The sequence below is a fragment of the Xenia sp. Carnegie-2017 genome, unplaced genomic scaffold (assembly GCF_021976095.1).
Source record: "Xenia sp. Carnegie-2017 unplaced genomic scaffold, XeniaSp_v1 HiC_scaffold_1, whole genome shotgun sequence".
Taxonomy (NCBI): Eukaryota; Metazoa; Cnidaria; class Anthozoa; order Malacalcyonacea; family Xeniidae; genus Xenia; species Xenia sp. Carnegie-2017.
Window position 1 is genome coordinate 4,570,972 of NW_025813402.1, and position 22,890 is coordinate 4,593,861.

At 33.4% G+C, this 22,890-nt stretch overlaps 3 protein-coding genes and 1 non-coding gene across 5 annotated transcripts in view; 2 read left to right on the top strand and 2 right to left on the bottom strand.

Moving 5' to 3' along the window:
• Positions 1-522, bottom strand: part of LOC124443752 (cell division cycle protein 20 homolog) — a 42,674-nt gene extending 42,152 nt beyond the window's left edge. The window contains exon 1 of the mRNA XM_046994282.1: positions 416-522. The gene's annotated coding sequence lies outside the window, so the exon portion shown is untranslated. The remainder of the gene's footprint in view (positions 1-415) is intronic.
• LOC124443770 (glutathione peroxidase 1-like) lies at positions 253-2,076 on the top strand. Of its 2 annotated transcripts, XM_046994298.1 has the most exons (3): positions 258-367; positions 440-540; positions 1,390-2,076. In XM_046994298.1, the coding sequence occupies exons 2-3, from the start codon at positions 520-522 to the stop codon at positions 1,816-1,818; spliced, it is 450 nt and encodes a 149-aa protein (XP_046850254.1). In that variant the 5' UTR covers positions 258-367; positions 440-519; the 3' UTR covers positions 1,819-2,076. The 2 variants fall into 2 exon arrangements, with proteins under 2 accessions (XP_046850246.1, XP_046850254.1); XM_046994290.1 differs by having other exon boundaries at positions 253-540.
• LOC124453660 (rapamycin-insensitive companion of mTOR-like) lies at positions 1,854-22,859 on the bottom strand. The gene is made up of 42 exons (XM_047004510.1): positions 22,710-22,859; positions 21,226-21,270; positions 20,284-20,381; positions 19,640-19,701; positions 19,429-19,560; positions 18,932-18,995; positions 18,299-18,425; positions 17,769-17,842; positions 17,435-17,530; positions 17,276-17,343; positions 16,549-16,616; positions 15,618-15,700; positions 15,441-15,528; positions 14,888-14,978; positions 14,637-14,703; positions 14,469-14,549; positions 13,998-14,098; positions 13,589-13,685; positions 13,418-13,501; positions 13,008-13,040; positions 12,784-12,843; positions 12,528-12,574; positions 12,321-12,453; positions 12,092-12,151; positions 11,831-11,973; positions 11,475-11,601; positions 11,295-11,390; positions 10,806-10,874; positions 10,598-10,674; positions 10,094-10,172; positions 9,917-10,029; positions 9,764-9,851; positions 9,189-9,281; positions 8,214-8,320; positions 6,706-6,884; positions 5,617-6,297; positions 5,164-5,459; positions 4,501-5,132; positions 4,002-4,191; positions 2,870-3,303; positions 2,639-2,777; positions 1,854-2,136 (listed from the first exon to the last, which is right to left on the bottom strand). Exons 1-42 carry the CDS (start codon positions 22,738-22,740, stop codon positions 2,092-2,094), a joined length of 5,478 nt encoding a protein of 1,825 aa, XP_046860466.1. The 5' UTR covers positions 22,741-22,859; the 3' UTR covers positions 1,854-2,091.
• Trnat-agu lies at positions 8,885-8,956 on the top strand. The gene has a single exon. It is a non-coding gene; the product is annotated as a tRNA-Thr (tRNA).
• Positions 22,860-22,890: the final 31 nt, after the last annotated feature.

Here is a 22,890-nt window from a genome sequence, read left to right on the forward strand (position 1 = left end):
AAAATGCCTCATAATTTTTGAATGGAAGCTCTGGGTTCCTTGATTTATATGCCTTGTGCAATATGATCAATTCATATTCTGTAATGTAACCTTCTTCAAAAAGCACAAGACAAAAGTTTCGTATTGTTTTAAACGAAGACATGAAAAAGAGTTCACTTTCTACCGCCGCTTTCTATACGAACTTTGCTTAACTGTTTTAAAGATACGCGGGAACGTCATGCTCGTCCCAGTCTTCCGCGATTTCTCACGACGCCGTTGTCGGATAAAACGTTGTTGCTTAAGCTCTCTATTTTATAGTAATTTGGTTGACGTTTCCCCTCCAGGTCTTATAGAACTCAATGGATATAACAAGTCAATCAATTCAAAGGTATTGAAAGAATGGCGCACGTATGGGTCAACATAAAGATTCTTTTACCTTCTGTTTTCATTCTTCTCATAGTTTCCTTGAGACACACTTTCACCGACGATTCTCCATTATATAAATTTGTTTTGAAAGATATTCATGGTGATAATGTAAACATGGAAATTTACAAAGGAAAGGTAAACAACATAAAAATTACATACTCGAGACGTTCACTGTTTATTTTGTAAATTGGCTCGCAGCAAGCAATTTCCAAAAAATCATGTATGTAAATTTCATGGTTAAATAAAACTTCACGTGGCATTTACAAACAGTGCTCTCACAATCAAATTTCTTAGTTCCTTAGAAAATGCTTAAAAATTCCTCATATTTCCAATAAATTCCTTAAGTTTGTAAACATGAGCACAAGGCCTGATCACATAGGCTCAAAAAGTGTTTTTTTAATGGTGTTTCTTCCTTTTTTTGCTGTTTTCAAGTTTGTCAACGTTGTATTTGTAAAGAAACATTAAATAGTATTAAGTGTATGTTAATTTAAAGTATAAAAACATTCTTAAAAATATCCTCAAAACCTTTAGAAAATCCTAATTTTAGGGATAATTCCTTAAAAGTAAGAGGACTGTTTACAAATCCAATTTCCTTGAAATGTCGGCGACTTAGCCAATTTCTTACAATGCTAGATTTTAATTGGACAAACCAATATTTTAATAATGCATATTTTACTGTTCTAAGTTTCTAACCTACTGTCCACTCTGCTATAATGCATTTACACCAAATTGTACAAATGCATCAAAAAACATCATAAAACTTGAGTTTTATATCGTTTTTTTAATGCGTTTGCATAATAAGGATTGTTATTAATTTATTAGAGAATTGAAAAAAATCATTGGAATAAAACTTTCAAACAACGTTCATATGCTGGCATTGTCATGAAGTAAAACAACCCTAGGCCAAACTATCATGAAAGGGGTCAAATATAGGTACATGTGAAATATAGTTAAATTAATATCAATATTTTTGTTAAAATTTAGGTTTTGTTACTGGTCAATGTAGCAAGCAAATGTGGCTATACTGACAATCACTATATAGAGCTTGTCAAGATTCAAGCTCAATTTGCAACACAAGGTTTTACAGTCTTGGGATTTCCTTGTAATCAGTTTGGCCATCAAGAACCTCATGATGAAGTACAAATTTTAAAATTTGTGAAAAAAGAATACAATGTGAATTTTCCAATGTTTTCCAAAATTGATGTTGGAGGAGAACATGCTCATCCACTTTATGTCTTCCTATACAAGGCAACATATGATTACCCAAAATGGAACTTTGGAAAATATTTGATAGACAGAAATGGAAATCCTGTGAAATTCTTTTCTCAAAATGTTTCACCCAGTGCAATTGTACCATATATTGAATTGTTGATTGAGAATAAGACAGTACATTCTTATCATAATGATTTGTAGACTAAATCAGTAGAATTATAGTAATGCAAACTGAATTGATGTGGAAACACTTTAATGAAAAGAAAACACTTCTAATGAGTTGTTGAACAATCTCATTCATTAGGCATTCAATACTAGTTCTCTATGTGAATCAAACATCTATAGTAACTACAGCAAGATATTATACATGTTATCAAGACAAAATCACTACCAAATGTTGAAAGTTTTCCTGCAGAATTATTTTGTACATTTCAAGAATAAATGGATTTATATACTTTATTGTGCATTCATTTATTAATTATGTATTTTTTTCATTATTACATCTGCTTCATCATTCAACTAGAAAAAAACAAAGGATGAAAATTAAGATTAAATTTTCTAAAAAAAATTTCAATTCAATAATATGGATCACTCTTTAAATTCAAGTATTTGATGATAACAGCAAAGCTTTCAATTATGGTTCACACATGGCAGTCAACTGTGAGTGATTGATCCTGCATGCAAATATTTACTTAATTTGAAGGGACAATTTTTAAAACAATTGTTATTGTCAATAAAACTACTAGAAATTGAGGCCATATACATTGCACCATTAAAAAGACATTCTGATATTGTTTGAAGGTAAGCGTTTTGTCTTCTATGCCTTTGAGAAGTGGCAAAGCGAGGCTTCAGAAAATTGGCATATGATTGGGCTCGCAAATTTTTGAAAGTAAGAGGTGAGCAAGTGTCATTCATCAGAAGCGATTGACATTTAAAAAACATATGAACCATTTCCTTTTGGTTACAATTAGTATCAGAAGTATAGTTTCGGCAATATATCATTTGTAAATTATAAAAATACCTGAGTGAATTTGATATTTTCGAAAAATTCTTGTATAAACCTTCGCATGTGGAGTTTATAATTGTATAAAGCCATTTGCTCCATAACTTGATGGTACAGAAAAAGGTCCTCAAAAAATTGTGGTACACACTCTTTCCAACTAAATATACAAAAAAAAACACACAAATGTAATTAGGTACATAAAAACAAAACAACTTAACCAAGCAAAATCACAAATTCAATAAAATTCACCTTCTTAAGGACTCTTGATGAGATCTGGACGTTACTGCGCTACTCAAATTCATAACTAATCTTAATATTTCTCGTTTAATCAAAGCATGATCTTTCCCAGTGACTGCATCTAATTGTTTTCCTTTTAAGAACTTCTCTAAAATGCTTCCAGAAAATGAAGTAGTTTGGCTTTTACTTTTTGATGGATTACTTTTAGTTTCAACATTTTCTGTTTGAAGTGTCCCATCTTCTTCACATTCATCAAATGATAACTGCTTGCTACTTTTCGAACCACTAACACCCGAGGTATTCCTTTTTGACGAAGACTTAGTTAAATCGATCAATACGCTGTCTTTAGGAGACTTTATTTTACTAGTTAAATGGTTTCCTGACATATTGGATAGTGCAGCATTAAAGTTTGTCGCCCACGATCCTTTGAATGGTGATTCGGGAACCTATCATAAAAAGGTTAAGTCTTGATCATAAAAACATCCCGAATAATAGAAGGCAAACATAAATAAGCAGAAAAGCGGGAATAAATTATTAAAAGTGTTTCATAAAATATGAAAAATGTTCACGATGAATGGGCAAATAAGGAAGAGACAGAAAATATTATTACAATGTTAACTGCATGGTTGTGCGGGACTGCAGAAGTGGGAAAGCGCTCGGTGGCGGTCACCCCCATTCTACTTCAAAAATGGATGGTTCGTTCATTGCAGTTTTACTGAAATTTTTAATATGCCAAGCAGGTGACGTATTGCGCGATATTACGGCTTGTATAAGTCTATTCCAACTATAAAGGTACTATTCATTTAGAGGTTATGACATACAAGTCTAATGAATTATATTCTTTCATTTATCAATCATCTCAGTTATATGTTGTGAACATCTATGACGTCATACGATGACGTCACATCGTTTTTACGATTTCACTAGTTCACCCTCGTCAAGAGCCCGCCCCATCCTCTCAGGTAAAATTAGTTCTAACAGCACTGACTTGGCGTGAATTGTAGATTAATAATAGAATAGATTAAGCAGGTCGATAATCAGATAAGATGGCACTTCAAGTCAGAAAAAGATGGCAGCAAGCAATGGCAGTTAAAGCTGAACATTGATAAAAGATGTCGAACCCAAACAGTTCACATTAACATACCAGAAAAAAATGGTTGAGATCAATTGGCAATGTCAATCCCATTAATTCATTTCCTCGAGAAGAACTGACTGTCAATTTTCTACCATATTGATGATCCATTGGAGATGGAGTGGGTAAAGATGAAGAAACTGATCCTTGACTTTCACTAACAATATCCAACGATACAGGACGTGACACAGGAATAGGAGGACTAAAATACATAGTTTATATTATTTAATAACTCTGAAGTGAAGTGTGGATATTCCAGAAGTTGGATCAAACATGCACTAATGTACATGTTTCGGTGAAAAAAGGAAAAAACAATTACAAATGACGCTTGAATATAGTAACTGGACAGAAATGTCAGTTTGGTTATGATTTTTCAGAAATAAAATTGAAACTTAACAACAATTAGCACTTTTCACCTACCCTATAATTATTAGCTCTATATACTTACCCAACAATAGCTAGCAATACAAACCTACCTAATAATAATTGACTGTTTGTACTTTGTACTTACCCAACAATAGCAAATGATTGATTCATCCCACCAATTCGTGATTCAATATCTCGGTTAATGCTTCGCTTTTTGCGTAAATTACTCAAAGCTGAATAACCATAAGCATCACGAAAGGAAGTATAAGTTGGAAACACATCAGGATTATCAGTATCACCAGGAGATGTGGGACTTATCGGAACGGATTGAAGACTCCATATTGACATAGAAGTAGAACTTTTCTTTAATCGTCGAGCACGTGGAGCTAAGCTGGACGAGCTTGCACTACGTGAGTAAAAATTTCGTGGAAATTTCCTCGTAATTTCATCAACGGGCGTTTCAACATCACGACTAAGATCATTTCTCATGGACGCAATCTCGCCCAAACCTCCCTCGCATACACTCATTTCATCAAAATACGATCCACCAAATTCATCGATTTCATCATTCCTAGAAAGATTCTTTAAAACCAATGTCTTATTATCAAGTAACATTACTTCAGTGTTACTTCCCACCATTAGAGAACCTCTTTCTTGTACTGGCGAGCTCATAGAGTAATTGCTCAGACAAAATTGTCGATTTGCACGAACTGGATAACTTTTCATATCTTCGCTCATTCCAGAAAAACTGGCACTACGAGCTTCTGTTTTGATTGACAGTCGAGGGTCAGCAGAACTGCCTTTTTCATTCAGACTGGAACTTCGAGCACGGCTTAGTTCCAGTTGCTGTTTTTTCAATGTTTTTCAAAGTTTTATCCAATTCCAAATGCACTGGAATATTTTCTTCCAAACTTGAATGACTTCGATAGCTTCCGAAACTTTGTGAAGTTTCCATTGAGGAAATAGATCTGCAACTGGATTCACTCACTCCACTAGAACTACGCACGTGACGAACTTCATCACTCTCCCCCACAACACGTGACCCAGGAGTGCTGCTCAAAGGACTTGCACTTGATTGATCAGCCTCAGTCTTACCATCTTTTACTGAATTAAATATACAAATGTCATCTTTACTACATAAATAAGAGACCTCTCGCACACACGAACTCCCTTCCATGCCAAAAGCCAAAATGAATGTTGATTGAAAAAATATTTAGAGCTTGGAATAACAATTAAGCAATATCGTATTTTATCTGCCTACCTGGAACAGTGCTTTGGCTTTTAAGAATTCTACTAATGAGCGAGTTTTCCCCGAAGGATCCCTCATAGGGCGCAAGATTTATTGTCTTCAATTGATTATTGTGGTGACCACTGCTATCACTTTCAGGCGAATGTTTAGCAACGTTAGTTGCATTTATTGGATAGGACTCGCTTCGTGCCAATAATTTTGGACTGTTGTCTTGGCGAGCAGGAGTTGTTCTTCTTTTCATACCACGAGGGCTGTCATTTTCACTCCGCGATTTTCGTGAAGAGAAAGGTTTAGCCGGGGGCGGCATGAGATGTGCGGGAATTGAAACGTTTTTAATCCTCTCAAGTAAAGACGGGGTCTCACTCTTTGTTTCAACGTCTTCAGGAGATCCGCTAGAGCGTTCATCTTGAAATAAAAAACTATCATGTTCTTCCTCATAATAAGCCTGCTGCTGTTTTTCTTCCAGCATACTCATTAAAATTCCACTTCCTGTTCCTTCATCGTGTTTGGGTACTTTAGGAGCTTCTTCACCTAAATAAACGCCGCTGCTCTTGTCGTAGACATTGCTCAAGCGACGTTCTAAACCGAGATAAACACCACTGGCTTCGTCATACAAAGATTTATGACCATCCTCGGTTTCACTTTCTGATTTCCTCTGTTTGACACTCTCATCCACGCTCTGTAGGTAGTAATCTGAAAATTAAGATTGCTCATGATATCAGATTTTGTTCATTTACGTTTGCAATAAATGCATATCTCAAATAATAAGAACGTCGACAATTTCTGTTTTATTTCAAGCAAGATATATTATGACATGCAAACATGAAAATTCATAAATGACCCTTAAATATACAACACTTTTCAAAAGAAACGATGCTTTCTTTGACGAACGTTGTAAAAAATTTTACCAATGTGAAGAGTAACACAATGTTTAGAAGTTTAGACTGAACTTACTCAATGATCTGTCGAAATATATTTGAGTGAAAACGCAGTAAGAGAAAATTGTAGCACAAAATATTTAAAATTTTGCCAGTTTTTCTTAAACCAAGATTGCCAATGATTAAGGACTCCCCAGCAAGGAAATTAAACAACGATACTGACCTGTTACAGTAGACAGCGATGAAACAAACCACTTCGAGTAAGGCAGAGCTTCTTCTTTTACTTCAACGACAGGCCACAAGTCCAGTACTTTATGTCGAACGCTTTCCCAATTAAGTGTTTTCAGTATATCTACTCCTTGATGCGTCGTTGCAATTAAGCCAAGTACGTAAAAACACGTTCTGAAAAAACATAACAGACAACTTTAGCAAACGCCAAGTACGTAAAAACACGTTCTGAAAAAACATAATCGACAACTTTAGCAAACGCAAAGTACGTAAAAACAACTTCTGATAAAACATAATAGACAACTTTAGCAAACGCAAAGTACGTAAAAAGAAGTTCAGATAAAACATAATAGACAACTTTAGCAAACGCAAAGTACGTAAAAACAAGTTCTGCAAAACATAATAGACAACTTTAGCAAACGCAAAGTACGTAAAAAGAAGTTCTGATAAAACATAATAGACAACTTTAGCAAACGCAAAGTACGTAAAAACAACTTCTGATAAAACATAATAGACAACTTTAGCAAACGCAAAGTACGTAAAAACAAGTTCTGATAAAACATAATAGACAACTTTAGCAAACGCAAAGTACGTAAAACAACTTCTGATAAAACATAATAGACAACTTTAGCAAACGCCAAGTAAAAACAAGTTCTGATAAAACATAATAGACAACTTTAGCAAACGCCAAGTACGTAAAAACAACTCTGATAAAACATAATAGACAACTTTAGCAAACGCCAAGTACGTAAAAACAAGTTCTGATAAAACATAATAGACAACTTTAGCAAACGCCAAGTACGTAAAAACAACTTCTGATAAAACATAATAGACAATTTTAGCAAACGCAAAGTACGTAAAAACAACTTCTGATAAAACATAATAGACAACTTTAGCAAAAGCCAAGTACGTAAAAACAACTTCTGATAAAACATAATAGACAACTTTAGCAAAAGCCAAGTACGTAAAAACAACTTCTGATAAAACATAATAGACAACTTTAGCAAAAGCCAAGTACGTAAAAACAACTTCTGACAAAACATAATAGACAACTTTAGCAAACGCAAAGTACGCAAAAACACGTTCTGACAAAACATAATAGACAACTTTAGCAAACGCAAAGTACGTAAAAACACGTTCTGACAAAACATAATAGACAACTTTAGCAAAAGCCAAGTACGTAAAAACAACTTCTGATAAAACATAATAGACAACTTTAGCAAAAGCCAAGTACGTAAAACAACTTCTGATAAAATAATAGACAACTTTAGCAAAGCCAAGTACGTAAAAACAACTTCTGACAAAACATAATAGACAACTTTAGCAAAAGCCAAGTACGTAAAAACACGTTCTGATAAAACATAATAGACAACTTTAGCAAACGCCAAGTACGTAAAAACAACTTCACTTCTGATAAAACATAATAGACAACTTTAGCAAACGCAAAGTACGTAAAAACAAGATCTGATAAAACATAATAGACAAGTATAACAGTAAACTAACCCTTTTACTGTTAAAACACTACAGCAGTTGGCCATTTCTACAATCAAAGGGATTATGTTTTCGTCAAGGAGAATACTAAGACCCCAACTTGATGTTCCAATATGACCCTATATTAAAATATGCCAATGAACTTATATGACATTCACACAGTCTGCGACCAAGGATCAGAGAGCTTCTAAAGATGCATTAAGTACAATGATATTTAAAGAACAACGTACGTAATGTTTCTCTCTCAAGATATCATCACAGAAAGTGATAAAGTCTTTAAGTGTTGGCTTTTCAAAATATGTTCCAGAACTTGGCGCAAGGAATGATATTAATTATGTTAAATATTCAAGTTCATATAACTAAAGTTGGAAGATCATGCTTATGATTTGTGGTAGGTCAAATAAATTATAGAAAGCACATTTCAAATTTAAACAAAGACTAAAACACTCCCAATATGATTCGCTCTAAAGTATTTTCAAATTCGAGTTCAAATCTCGTCCAAGTCACATGTTTTTCATGTGCATATTAAAAACCATGTTAAGATTAATATATTATATATATTCTCTGATGATGACTTTGGGATAAAGTCGAAAGACGGTGCCATCCAGCAAACTGCTATAGTGGCGAGAATCTCTCGTCCATACGCAGTTTAAAAGAGATTTGACTCGTCTCCAGTCCCTGTGGGCTTGGTAGCTCAACAGGTAGAGCGGCGGGCTAGTATCCCGAACGTGCGAGTTCAAATCTCGTCCAAGTCACATGTTTTTCATGTGCATATTAAAAACCGTGTTAGGATTAATATATTATATATACTCTCTGATGATGGCTTTGGAATAACGTATTTTAAAATGAAAATATATTTTCAGCAATGTGACCTACCATGAACCTGCTACTGAGCATGGTCATTTCTATTTATAAAACATATCTCAACGGCAACTAAATAATCGTGCTGATGATTAAAATTCTTAAAAAATATTTCTATACACTCACCAGCGTCCAAAGAGCTGTTTTTACATTTAAAATATCACCAGTTTTTTCAAAATCGAACATCCGAACTGTGTTCACAAACTGTCCCACATATCCCTAAATTTTGTGAAGATTACAAATTTTAAAGTAGACAAAAATTAAGGAATTAAGTAGAGGAGAGAGCCAACTTGACATACAATTTCAACAAGGGAAATATACATTGGCTGATTATAATAGTCCAAGTAAACGTTATTAAAAATCTATGAATATTTATTGCGGACGCCAAATTCTTGCCATGACAACTATCATTGACTAAATTTTAAAATCTCTTTCAATAATACTTCAGGGTTTTTGAATCAATTTCAAAAATAGCGCTTTTCAAACGAATTTGTTGGTAAGATTTAAGTATCATGGTCAATCTATCATAAAACTGCTTTCTGCAGCAGCCAATCAGATACGACGTTCTGCCGCAACCAATCAGACACGACGTTCTGTTGGAGCCAATCAGACACGACGTTCTGCCGCAACCAATCAGACACGACGTTCTGCCGCAAAATGTACGTATATGAACAAAAAAAAAACATAAATGAATGATTTACCGTTTGACAGAGATATTCATAACCACTCTTTAACTTCACGATTTCCCCAAAGAAATGTGTAGGAACATAAACATGATGCTTTATATTCCTAAAGAATTTTTGACATATAAAAGACGAAAAGAACACTGCAGTTTGAAATCTAAAATGAAGTACTTTCTAGATGATTGTCTAACATATCCACCATCGTCATCTGTTGGTTTCTGATATGTTGTCAAAGCTTCAGCAAGAGCTTCTTCCACCCATTTCACATATTCACAACAATATTTCTAAATAAAACAAAAGAACCTCAAAAAAATTCTCTCGAAAATGAAATATTGAAGATCATTTCACCTCACGCCATAGTTCCATGAGTGAATGGACATAACCGAGTCCAGTTAAATATGTAAAACCTTTGTCTACTGATAAAAACCTACATCAGTGTACAAAAAATATCAATACATTACATCATCAATTCATATAGTATAATTTGTATAATTTGCACGCTCTCCCTCCAGGAAAATTCGAAAATACCACAGGCACCGTATGCTATAATTATATCATTATAGGCAGGACAACTTTACAGTAAGAATAAGACAGAAGGTAACTGATGATTTCAATATGCAACAGCCCAAAGCTACGGCTCACTAGCACATTCTTGTGCCCCCAATCCAAGAAAATATACATCCTTCCAGCATGATGAGCATAGATCTGCCATCTAGCAGTCCCGCTTCTAATATAGATGAAACTGCACAGTTCAAGCAGAACATTGTTGAAGCCTGTTCAATGTTTGCATTACATATGTGTTATCAACTTAAATATAATGAATGGCAAAGATAAGAAAGTACATAATCAAACCTAGTAAGTAATCGCCAGCCTTTCTCTCCAAGATGAAGCAAAGCAGGACGTAGTTGGACCAAATATTGAAGATTCGCCTGTGAAACGTTAACGAACAAAAAGAAACAATTTACATGACAACAATAAAAGACGGCCGAAATAATATATTCTTATGTTTTTATGTACATAGTTTATTCCATTTGAGAAAATAATCATAAAAATAAATTACCTCATCTTCGCTTGCTTCTTCTAATACATCAGCAGACTCCATTGCAATGTCATAATCGTGATCATACAACTTTAAAAAAAAAATTATATGTCATACGTATACGTACATGACGTAATCCACTTTTTAGCCAATCATAAACCTTTTTCAGACTACCTCTCATGAATTACTCACACTGTAGGAAAACATGAAAATGACATAATTATCTTGGAGTAAAGAATACAGGTATTCTTGGAGGTATAGTAAAGAATACAGGTATTCTTGGAGGTATAGTAAAGAATACAGGTATTCTTGGAGGTATAGTAAAGAATACAGGTATTCTTGGAGGTATAGTAAAGAATACAGGTATTCTTGGAGGTATAGTAAAGAATACAGGTATTCTTGGAGGTATAGTAAAGAATACAGGTATTCTTGGAGGTATAGTAAAGAATACAGGTATTCTTGGAGGTATTTAGCTAATTGGCAATCTTATTATAAATTTGTCCACTTTACCTGAGTAACCAAAAGTTCTATTCCCCAATTATTAAAAAACGCAACTTTCGCTCTCAATAATGCACGCAAAAATTTGGTAGCGTAAAGACGAACATTCTATAAAGAAAAAATTAAGAAAAATAGTGAAAAGTTTTGAAAAGTTGCACAGTAAAATAATTCTTCAGAGAGCAAAAGGCATACCTTCGTTGATGCAGTTAGAATCTTAGAAAGGATAATTCTACTGATTTCATTGCGTCTGTAGTCCAAACTGGCCAGTATTAGTTTCAGTAGACAGTCACGTGATTTCATTGACGCAAGGTCCAGATAGCTAAGCACCAATCATACAATCAACAATGAACATATTGAAAAATGGATGATGGATAAAGTTCGAGTTTCTGTTTTGCAAAACACTTATTGATAAAGAAAGATAAAACTATTTTGCTTTGTCCCCATATGCAATATAAAAGGTTTTTCGTTCTCTTAGTTTGTTGATGACATGCTCAAAATTCAAAGTAGACAGAACTTTACTCAGTCATGTGAAAATATTAAGAACTTACTGTTCATAGACTCTAGTCGAGCTCAAAATCTTATGACCTTCACTAGAACAAGACAGTCTTCCAAAAAAGACGAAATAATAACGACTGGCTGTCTTCATCAAACTTTCTTCACCAAGGATACCATTGTTTGCATCCTTTGTAGTCTAAAAACAACATGATGACAGAAAATAAAGGATGTATAGAAGTTCGTTAACAACAATCATAATATCAACCATTTCATTACAACAAGATAAACAAAACATGGCGATACGTGTGTTGTACCTTGGCAAGACATTCGGAAAATTCTCTAGCAAAATCCTCAATCATACGTTGACTTTCATACTAAATAGCACAAGAATAAAAAAAAATCTATTCGTTTCTAAAGAGGTAGTTTACAATGTATTTCATCAACCACTATTTGACAAGATACTATAGACCAATGTGCACCTGTACGAATGATAGAGACCGGAAATAATGATTCATAACATGTGCTTTTGTGGGTGGGACTTACAATATTTGCTAGAAGAAAATCGATCAGCAGAAGTCCAATTTCGGACAATTTCTTCGCCTTGACATCTTCAAACTCAACGGTACAAAATTGTTGACTACTTGGTTGATAGAAATATAGTAGATTACTGATGAAGCTGAAAATACAAAACATTTATTTAATGACAAAGCACAAACTCCTTCAAGCATATAGAAACGCCCATGTACCAACCTTATACATCCAATTTCTTCCAATTTACGAAGGTTCAGAGTAGGAGACTAAAATGTCAAGACCATATAATGATTGCATATTTTTTCAAGTTCTGAGAATGATGTCAAGAACCATCAAACAAATTTTATGATATCTTTCAAACCAAAGTGATAAAACATTTACGGCATCGAACGACGTCTCATATGCGGGTTTTAAGATGTTGAGCATGTGTAAATTTCTAACCAATCACAGGCAAGAATGTATAATAATTTTTTACCTGTAATACAGCAGCAATTACATCCCAGCTCAATATATCGCACTCGTTTGCAGAGCCCATCTAAAAACATTCAAGATACATATATTAGAAATAAAGCACCATAATTCAAAACATAATAAGAACTCAGATAAACTCCAGTAGAACACAAAAAAAAACTTAGAATATAGCGATAGAACAAATGATTGAATTTGTCTGTAACATGAGATGAAAAATAAATTTCTTACACTTAACTCTCGAATCATGTCTTCCTCATTGTCCTATATAAAATGATGTAATGAGGACAACTACAGAACGAACACATAATGACATCAACACACAATATTCTTTCGATTGGTTCATTCAAATTCATAATAGTAATTGAGAAATAATCCTTTACAAGACGACAATTTCATAAGATATAAAATAAAACATAATCCGAAAAAGGACATCTGTAAACTTAGATTCAAGTTATTAAACAAGACAATTAAAAGTGTAAAATTTCGGTTTTCAGACAAAATGATGAACGTCAGTCATTGTCTTGTATTGAATTTAAGTTTACAAGATGTCATTTTTCGGATTATGTTTTATTTTATATAATTGAGAAATAATAGAAGAATAATCATTTAAACGACAAGTTTCTTGCTTAAAAGCTTACATTTTCAGATCTAGAATATTTGAAGATGTTTTCCCTCTCGCGCTCTCGTTTCTTTTTATTTTTGCTGTCACTTGATTTTGATTGCTAAAAAGAAGCTCAAATTTTGATAAAATGCAAAAAATAACAATCTGCGTAGCTATACACTTAAATTCTTTATTCCAACATACGTACCATTGTTAAAAATTCCAAAAACAACGACTGAGGACTTAGCCTTCGTTTTTTCAACTGATGAAGTCTGTCAAGGCAATTCACAGCAGAGCTTGCCCGTCTAAAACACATGGAAATACTTAAAAAATGATAAATTATGTCATTTTAGTACAAATTTCCACGTAAATTTCCACGTAAACAAACTATTTGCAGTGAAAATAAACACAACTATTTCTTTATTTGATGTAATCATTTGAAAAGTTAAAACCAAGGTTTAAATGTACAAGTATTAAAGAAATGAACAAGTGTCTTTTCAAATTTTATAGCTGGTCACACGGATTGACAAAATTGTGAAATTAATACAACTTAAGCAACATGATTTTAAATATGATGTAACATGGATTACAAGATAACTGCGTAAAATAATTTCTACCCTCGCTCTTGACGAGTAACTTGAAATGATGTGGCAATATTCATTAAAGTAGGTAAACAATGCGTGTGACTGCTGCATTCAGGAGGTAAGAGAGTGTTGGCCTAAAACATAAAAAAAATTCACTTTTATTTGATAGAATAAGGATTTTTTGTCAAAACCTAACCCCCTTTCCCCTGTAGACAACAAGGAGGCATTCGCTAAATGAAAAAATAATGTTCTCCACATGTTTTGTCAGGAATCCGTCATTTTCATATCAATTCGATGTACGTAAGCTAACACTTTCAATGATTCATGTTAACAAAAAATGTGCCAAGATAAGCATTTTAATAGAAGATCGATCACCCTTGTGCATTGTATGAAATAAAGTAGCAACAGGAAGCTAGCGTAAAGATCCTATATAAGTCATTGACAAGGTTCATTATACATCCAGTAAAACTTATCAAAATTATCAAAAGTAATTTGAACACTCACCATATGAAGTAATTGACCTAAAACTATCGTAGCGCGAACGGAGACCAAATTCCCTGAAGTTGTAATCACTTGCACCAAACTCTTAAACAGTTAAAAAGACAAATGTCTTTTTCTTCAAAGTACTTTTTACTATATACAACAAAACGCGAAAAGAAAAAAGTAACAAACCTCAAATAATCCCGCTGTAACGAACGCAGAAAGAACAATAGCCGTATAATTTCTTAGAAGATCGACTCTGTAAAAAATACAGCAGTTAACTATAAAATGCTTCACAAGGAAATGCATTTGATATGAAATGAAATAAACATTTACACAGGTATAAAGATCTGCACTGTTAATTTTCGCAGATATTTCCTCAAAGGAGTCCTAAAATATAAACATTGCTCGGATAGGAAGATGTTAGCACACATGTCACAAACCTGCTGTTTGCACGAAAAGGTAACAAACTCCTCGCCTCTTCAGCAACAAACCCTTCTGACAATTTCCATGAATTTTTCATGCGTCGTGGATCTGTAGTTGACAGCAGAACAATATATGTTCATATTTGCTTTAATTTAAGATCGAATTTATGCATAATTTATGAGGATTATTACGAAATGGAAATTATAAAAACAATTCAATTTTTATACACCCTATATAATGTTCCCTTTTCCATTAATCGTCATTTCATTCGATCTTCTTATGACGGCACCACATGTTAAACCAAGTAATAAAGTACAATGAGGTACCTTGACTTACTATGAGTTAATGTACTAAATGTACAATGAGGTACCTCGATGTGTTATATTACGCACTGGTACAGTGATATACCTTGAGGTACTATGTGTTAAAGTGAATTTAGCTACAGTGAGCTACCTCGAAGTACAATATGTGATAAACTAAATGAACAATGGGGTACATCGAGGTACAATATGTGTTAATACAACATGTTAACTCACCAATATGTATAATAATATCAATATGTTAACTTACCAATACTTTTTAACGCAACAGCAAAATCGTCTGTCCATTCAGGAATTGGAAGTCTGAACACATCCATTAATACATCCATTATGTGGCGCTGTAATGGTAAAGAAATTTACTAAAAACAGTGCATGAATTAAATAATCTTCTGGTAAAACGATGTCACATAATCTCATTTTAACATACCTTAATTAGTTCATCAGGTATGCAAAATATCTGCAGTATTGATTGAAGTCCATTTCCATCGGGTTTGCATAAATATATTATTCCTATACAGAGAAGATATAAAAATGGAGACATCTAAATATTGGCCAATTGTTAAAATTGCAATGCCTGATCACTATATGCTTATACCATTGGTGTATTACTGTGCCAATTTTGCTGTTAGAAATTAAGTTAAATTCCCAGAAGCAGAAAAAATTGTGTATTTGTAGAAAAGATATGTAATAGTAGCATACTGATAACTATATTCTAGGAATATATTGGCTTAGCATTGACATTATAACAATTCGCTAAATTCATAAGATTCCTAATCTCATTTAATGTTGAAATAAAAAATTGAGTCAATAACTTCAAAGTTTTTTAAATGATAACATTTGATAGATCAAGCCATGAGAAAAATCTAAACTAAGCCACATTTTTAATCCTGATGTTATCCAATTCATTTTCAAATGATGAAAAGTGACTTTAGTTGACATATCAAACTTTTAGTTTATCAACTACACACTCGAAACGTATTTCTTGATTGAGAGTGATTATCATATCTGACATGACAGTTAACTCAAATTTCGTCGGAAGGGATTGTCTCATTTCATTTAAAAATTCCTGCCGCCCGCCATGTTTGAAATACACAACACGGAATGTAGTTCGTGTTTTTAGAGGGAGAAAACCGTCAAAATATTCGCAATTCGTTTTGAAGTGACGAAGGTGATTATGAAATCATAAGATACGTAATTGTAAACAGGAAAGCAATCTCATAATCTTTAAGTCTGTTTCTTCATAATCAGAACTGAAGAAACCCAAGGCAGCAATCATCTTTCTATTAGAAATTGGGACATTTCTGGTCATAATTATACAACACAAGGTAAATAGCAACAATCGATGACAAAGTAGTTACCTGGCCATGTTTTAAAAACAGTAGACATCGCCATTTTACTAGCCTGTAATCGCGACTCACGATCTTCCCTTAAAAAAACGTACAATAGCACAAATATTTGGAATGGCTACACGAAGGTAAAAAAGACAACATAAAGACACACATGGTACAACGATGCACCATCACATGGTACAAAGATGCACCATCACATGGTACAACGATGCACCATCACATGGTACAACGATGCACCATCACATGGTACAACGATGCACCATCGCATGGTACAAAGATGCACCATCAAATGGTACAAAGATGCACCATCAAATGGTACAACGATGCACCATCATATGGTACAAAGATGCACCATCATATGGTACAACGATGCACCATCACATGGTACAACGATGCACCATCACATGGTACAACGATGCACCATCATATGGTGCAACGATGCACCATCACATGGTACAACGATGCACCATCATATGGTGCAACGATGCACCATCAAATGGTACAACGATGCACCATCACATGGTACAACGGTGCACCATCACATGGTACAACGATGCACCATCACATGGTACAACGATGCACCATCACATGGTACAACGATGCACCATCACATGGTACAACGATGCCATCACATGGTCACCATCACATGGTACAACGATGCACCATCATATGGTACAACGATGCACACCACGATGCACAATGCACTAAACGATAAAAGTACATGTAAAATACGAACCTGATTTGAGATTCAGGAATTTCAGTACCATGATTATAATGCAGGTCAGTAAAAGGAGCCAAAATACCCTTGATAACAGATATAATACACATGTGCTTAATAAAGCGAACTTAACTAACATTAAATACTTTAGAAATTAAGAAAAATTATTTATGACACCTCCAAACCAACGTCCGGACGCACATAACATCTTGTAAGTGGAGAATTCATTAGAAATAACAAAGTCAATACAAGACATTCATTCATTCTATGCACCTAGTAATAACATATATATAATGTATTACATGTTACAAATGCTACATCTGAGACAAACTAATAAATGATTTTAACACATTTCTTATAAAGGCATTGGGAAGTTAGGAAACAATTCGTAATACAATTTTCTCTCCAAAATAAGGTTAAAAAGAAAGTCTAACATTCTAGGAAACTCAACATAGCGGTCAGCCATTGCTGAAAGATGAAGCGCTACGTAGTTTAATCATTTTGCCGGTACCTGAGAATCAAGAATACTGGTAATGATTGTGTTGATTCCTCCACAGTAGGACGCCACTTTAACATTACTCACAGCTAAAAAGTAAAAGATTAGTAAATTTACAAACAAAGACGAATACGGAGCGTATGTATATATGCAAAATAGCGTTCCCAAAATATTGCAACTTTTTTTATTTATACTACATACGCAGGAGCCAAATCGCGACATTGCTCATGAGTATTAAATGCACATTTAAATAGATGACCAAAAGACACACGCCACTGTCTTTCGAAGTGTTACAAAAATGACGCTTTTGCAGACAAATTTGTGGTTTTTCAAAGTATTGACAAATTTAGGATTTTTGATAGCGTAAGGCCATCATCACGAGATTATCAGAGGATCAAACGCCTTCACCAAAATATACATAAATAAGCAAGTATTACCAGCAAAAAGGACATAAACGATCAAGATGACAGGAATGTACGACCGTCATATATGAATCCAACATTTACTATACATGTACAATGTACAAATGTATGTATATAACACACCAAGTTCACACAACGTTGCCAAACAAGCTCGACTCAGTCTATCTTGTGGTTTACTCTTATCACCAGCTATTGCAACAAGACATTGTGCAAACGACATTGGAAACAGATGCGAACAAACTGCGACAACCTAGGACATTAACCGTACAAATATTTACCATTAACTGTGATAAAAGATTAACAATATTTACCATTAACTACACCATGATCAAATCAACACGCACATTCTACATTGCTTCTCTTCCCCAACCAAATAAATGATAGTACACTGTGCTCCTACCCCTACATTTTGCCTCAGCCACACTGTAACAGAAGATTAACGTATATACTGTGTCTCTTCCCTATAAGACGTTGTATTCTGGGCTCTACCCCTCGAGATAAAAGATTCTACATTTTGCCTCTGTCACACTGTAACAGAAGATTAACGTATAAACTGTGTCTCTTCCCTATAAGACGTTGTATTCTGGGCTCTACCCTCGAGATAAAAGATTCTACATTTTGCCTCTGCCACACTGTAACAGAAGATTAACGTATATACTGTGTCTCTTCCCTATAAGACGTTGTACTCTAGGCTCTACCTCTCGAAATAAAAGATTCTACGTTTTGCCCTCGCCCCAACGTAATAACGAATTTCACCTTTCGTACAAAACGCAAAGCTTGAACTCTCTCGACTTCAGAGTCTTGTTTTTTATCAAGACATCTATAAAGAAGAGATTTTACATTATTACACAATGGCAATCATCGATCTAAGCATGTGACTTAAAATAAACGAAAGAAAAAGTGCCACGACTATAAGACAACAAGTTTTGGTTACAATCAATTGCATTGCTAACGACTATACGAAAAGAAAAAAAAACTATGTTATGCCTATTGTCACCATTTTGTCGAGTACTTTCTCATTGAAACTAGCCCATTCACCTCGAAATTTTTTCATTACAACTCAAAAGCCCACAAAAAAAGGTGCAAATTAAATCGCCACAATGAAGACATCACTAAAACAAACTTGCTTAAAATTTGACAAATATTGCCTATACATTATTTCACATCGAATCCGTTGTAATGTAATCCGTTGCAATCAAAGAATGGAATGCTACATGAGTAAAAAGCATCACATGTGAAACTATCATGTTTACCTTACAATAAGAATATCAATTTTAAGTTTCATCATGAGGCTAAACGAGTTTTCGTCAGTAAAAAGATAACGCAAAGCCCTCACAGAAGCGGCTCTCACTTCTTTCGAATTGTTAAAAACTGCAACACGTAAACTAGAAAGATCAAAAGAAAGATAGTCGTGTCGTGTTAAAATTATGTAAATATTTGTTCTATAGTCACAATGTTTCTCACCATATTATGATTTCCTCCTGAGAAAATCCAAAATCTGTACCAACAGCAGAGCTTTGAATTAACTAGCAAATAAAATTTGCAATGCTCAAGTTTGAGAAACATATTAATTGGGTATGTAGCTACATAAGCCTGTTTTCGGCTGCCAAATATCTGGACTACATTTTCACCAATAATGATTGTAAAATCGTACCTAAAGTCGATCACTAACATCAATGTTGACATTTATGCTCTAAAAATATCCTTAGTATTTTAACTATATTATAGTAAAATATCAATCAAGTGTTTCTAATTCCCCATAAAATTTTTTCCTTTACTTCAAAGTAATATATTACTAAGTCAGGTTAGGTTATTCAAAACGTATAAATGTAAAACTGAAAGAATGAAAAAGTGCATGTAACTTAATAGAAACAAGAAAAATTCCTAAAAAGAACGCATTCCTTCAATCATAAAATTAAACAAAATAAGTGAGTTTTGTGTCCTTGATTTGCAAAAGGAAAAAGGAAAAATAAAGGAAAAAGTTGCTAATAAAGATAAAACTGACTTCGCCTTATAAAATTTCCTGATCCAATTCATTGCGAAAAGTTTGGAAGTCAAACGAGGAACTCCAGCAATAATTTTGGACTGAAAACGAGTATAAAGTTTACCTTTGTAAAATTATTTACATAACCCATTTTCTTGTCAGCACTCATTTTACTACGAGTAGTGATTTCTTTCAACACAAACTGCATATTTTCTTTTGGATCTAGGAAACATACGTGCGGTCGTATTCAGTGTTGTTGAAAAGCGCAGACATTGAGAATATTCAGTGACTATTTGTTTATGAAAGGTGTCGTGTTGTTAGTGCGAGTTTAAAAAAAGCACAAGTTTTTATTGACATCATTCATTTTTCAGAACTCGTTGAACTTTCTACCAAAAAATGTATACAGATGGCAAATTGAAACGATAAGAAAATCACTCATATTTTAATAAAACAACTCTGTACAGCTCATAGAGTGATTTTACCAATAACGACAATAAGTAAAAGCACCATGATATAAGAAGTCACGAAACTAAAAGCAATTTTACATCCTTTCGTAAATAGAAATTTTATTAATTAATACCGCAGATTTTAGTATTACGCATGTTTTTTAATTGCTCTGTTGTTTCATTTATTTACAAATATCCGAAAATTTTTGAAAGACATGAGAAGTCCCAAAATTAATTGTATCCAGTATCAGCCAACAATCAGCCAAAATGAAGCTTCATGTAGCAGTTTTACATAAACACAAGACGTTATCAAATCTCTATAAAACAGCAATCTTCCTAACTTTAATTTGCAATGAAAGTCTCTCCAGGTTAATGGTTGCCTAAATTGAATGGTGTTTTCAAAAATTTTCAACAATGTGCTGTAAAACTTGAAGATCCCTTAATGCTACTATTTAATCAGTATGTACCCTCCCCATTCATGTCTCCATAAATCATAGCAGTTGTTGATAAAATTTATGGCTGCATAACCAATTGTTTGTATTTTAATGAAATAAACATGTTCATTTTCAACATATTTTTTAAAACTCATAAATCACACTTTTAGTGTGAAAATTTTAAACCTTTTTTTATGTCCAACGGCAATGCTTCATCTTCACAAACAACACCTGAAATCAAAGAAATCATTTCACATTTTCATTTTAAACACAATTATGCTCAGATTGTCCATTTTAAATGTCAGATTTTTGGCTTTAAAGCTTTCTTTTCAACAACCAATTCAGTGGATGACATTTTTCAAGAAAAACAGTTGCAAAAAAACATAAATTGAAAGAAGAGCAATATGTGAATAAAAGTACACAGGGTTCAAAACAGCCCAGTTATTTTTTATTTTAAAGCAAAGGGAATTGTCAAAAATATGTATTTTGTGATGATTCACTTGAAAATGTAATCAACAGTAATATAAATATTCTTGTGACATGAAATTTGTTCATTTGTTTTGTATCAGTTCTTCTTAGTGTTAGGATAATGTTGGTTTATCTCACTAATTTTTTACCTATAATCTTAAAATAGCCACAAAAGTTTTGTTCGACAAGAATAGCCTACAAAAAACCACTGTACTGTTGACATATTAAGTTTTTAATGACATTGACTGATGCATTTTAATTTTTAAATTTAGAGTGCTTTGTTTTGAAAAACAGAATCATTATATAGCCAGTAATGAAAGGTTTCAGATTTATATTTCATGTCATTTTCTATCAGTTACAAGCTCATTAGTTCCACAAGCCAAACATGCTATAATTAAACTGTCACCTACACTTAAAATAAGCTAAAAACAATCTTTGTGTAATAGTTATCAAAAATGAACATAGGTTAATAATTGATTTTGGCTTGTAATACCATTTCATTGGAGATACATTTCTACATATCACAGAAAACATAGAGCAACTGATTAGAATCAGACCTTTTACATCAATCATCATTAACCTTTGCTGTGAAAAAAACCAAATTAATGTACAAGAGATTTTATCAATATAGTAATGTCATTAGCACTGAAATTACTCTCATTCACAGGACGGATCATGCAAGTTCAACAACTACAACAATATCTATCAATTACAAAAAATGCTAAATATCCAAGTATTGAATACCTTGTTGGTCATGTTATAGATATAATTATATCTGCATTAATAATGATACAAAAACGTAATTTTCAATATTTAAGAATTTTCAAAGCATTTATTTTGAATTTCGATAGAAGTAATCGTCAAAAATGCTCAAAAATAAAGTCTCACATTTAGCTACAGCCTTTAAGTCCTCATTTGGTATATTTTTTAATAAATTTGATGCTTCGGCAGCCAAGCAAAACAACACAATGCTAAATAATAATGATTGCTGGATCCAATAACAAGGAAAGCTAATTAGTGAGACAGAGTTAGGCACTTCGACATAGTGCAACCGCACAGAATTTGACAGAAACACTTCAGTTTATCAATCATCAATCCACCAAAGACAATAGATTATCGTAAACTGCAGAGCTATCCAATCTGGATTTACACAAAAACTTTGGCCTGTAATAAATATAATCTTGTAAGACTTAGTGACTTACCACTTTGCCCACGATAACGTCTGCGTGCCATGACGATTGTTGCGGAATAATAGGATGGAAATGATTCGTGTTTGTCTGAAAACTGTTTTCTAGACCTCGATAAATAGACACAAGTGATTAACAAATAATTGCTTGCTTTTATACACAGTGCACAAGAGTATAGCCGCTGACAATAACTTTA

Excerpts from the sequence above, each read along its gene's own strand:
- LOC124443770 (XM_046994290.1), top strand. The coding sequence starts at position 379 with ATGGCGCACGTATGGGTCAACATAAAGATTCTTTTACCTTCTGTTTTC. Across the intron at positions 541-1,389 it reads TGGAAATTTACAAAGGAAAG|GTTTTGTTACTGGTCAATGT; the intron begins GTAAACAACATA and ends GTTAAAATTTAG.
- LOC124453660 (XM_047004510.1), bottom strand. The coding sequence starts at position 22,740 with ATGGCACGCAGACGTTATCGTGGGCAAAGTG. Across the intron at positions 12,454-12,527 it reads GAAGAAATTGGATGTATAAG|CTTCATCAGTAATCTACTAT; the intron begins GTTGGTACATGG and ends TTGTATTTTCAG. Across the intron at positions 9,852-9,916 it reads GTTAGACAATCATCTAGAAA|GAATATAAAGCATCATGTTT; the intron begins GTACTTCATTTT and ends AAAATTCTTTAG.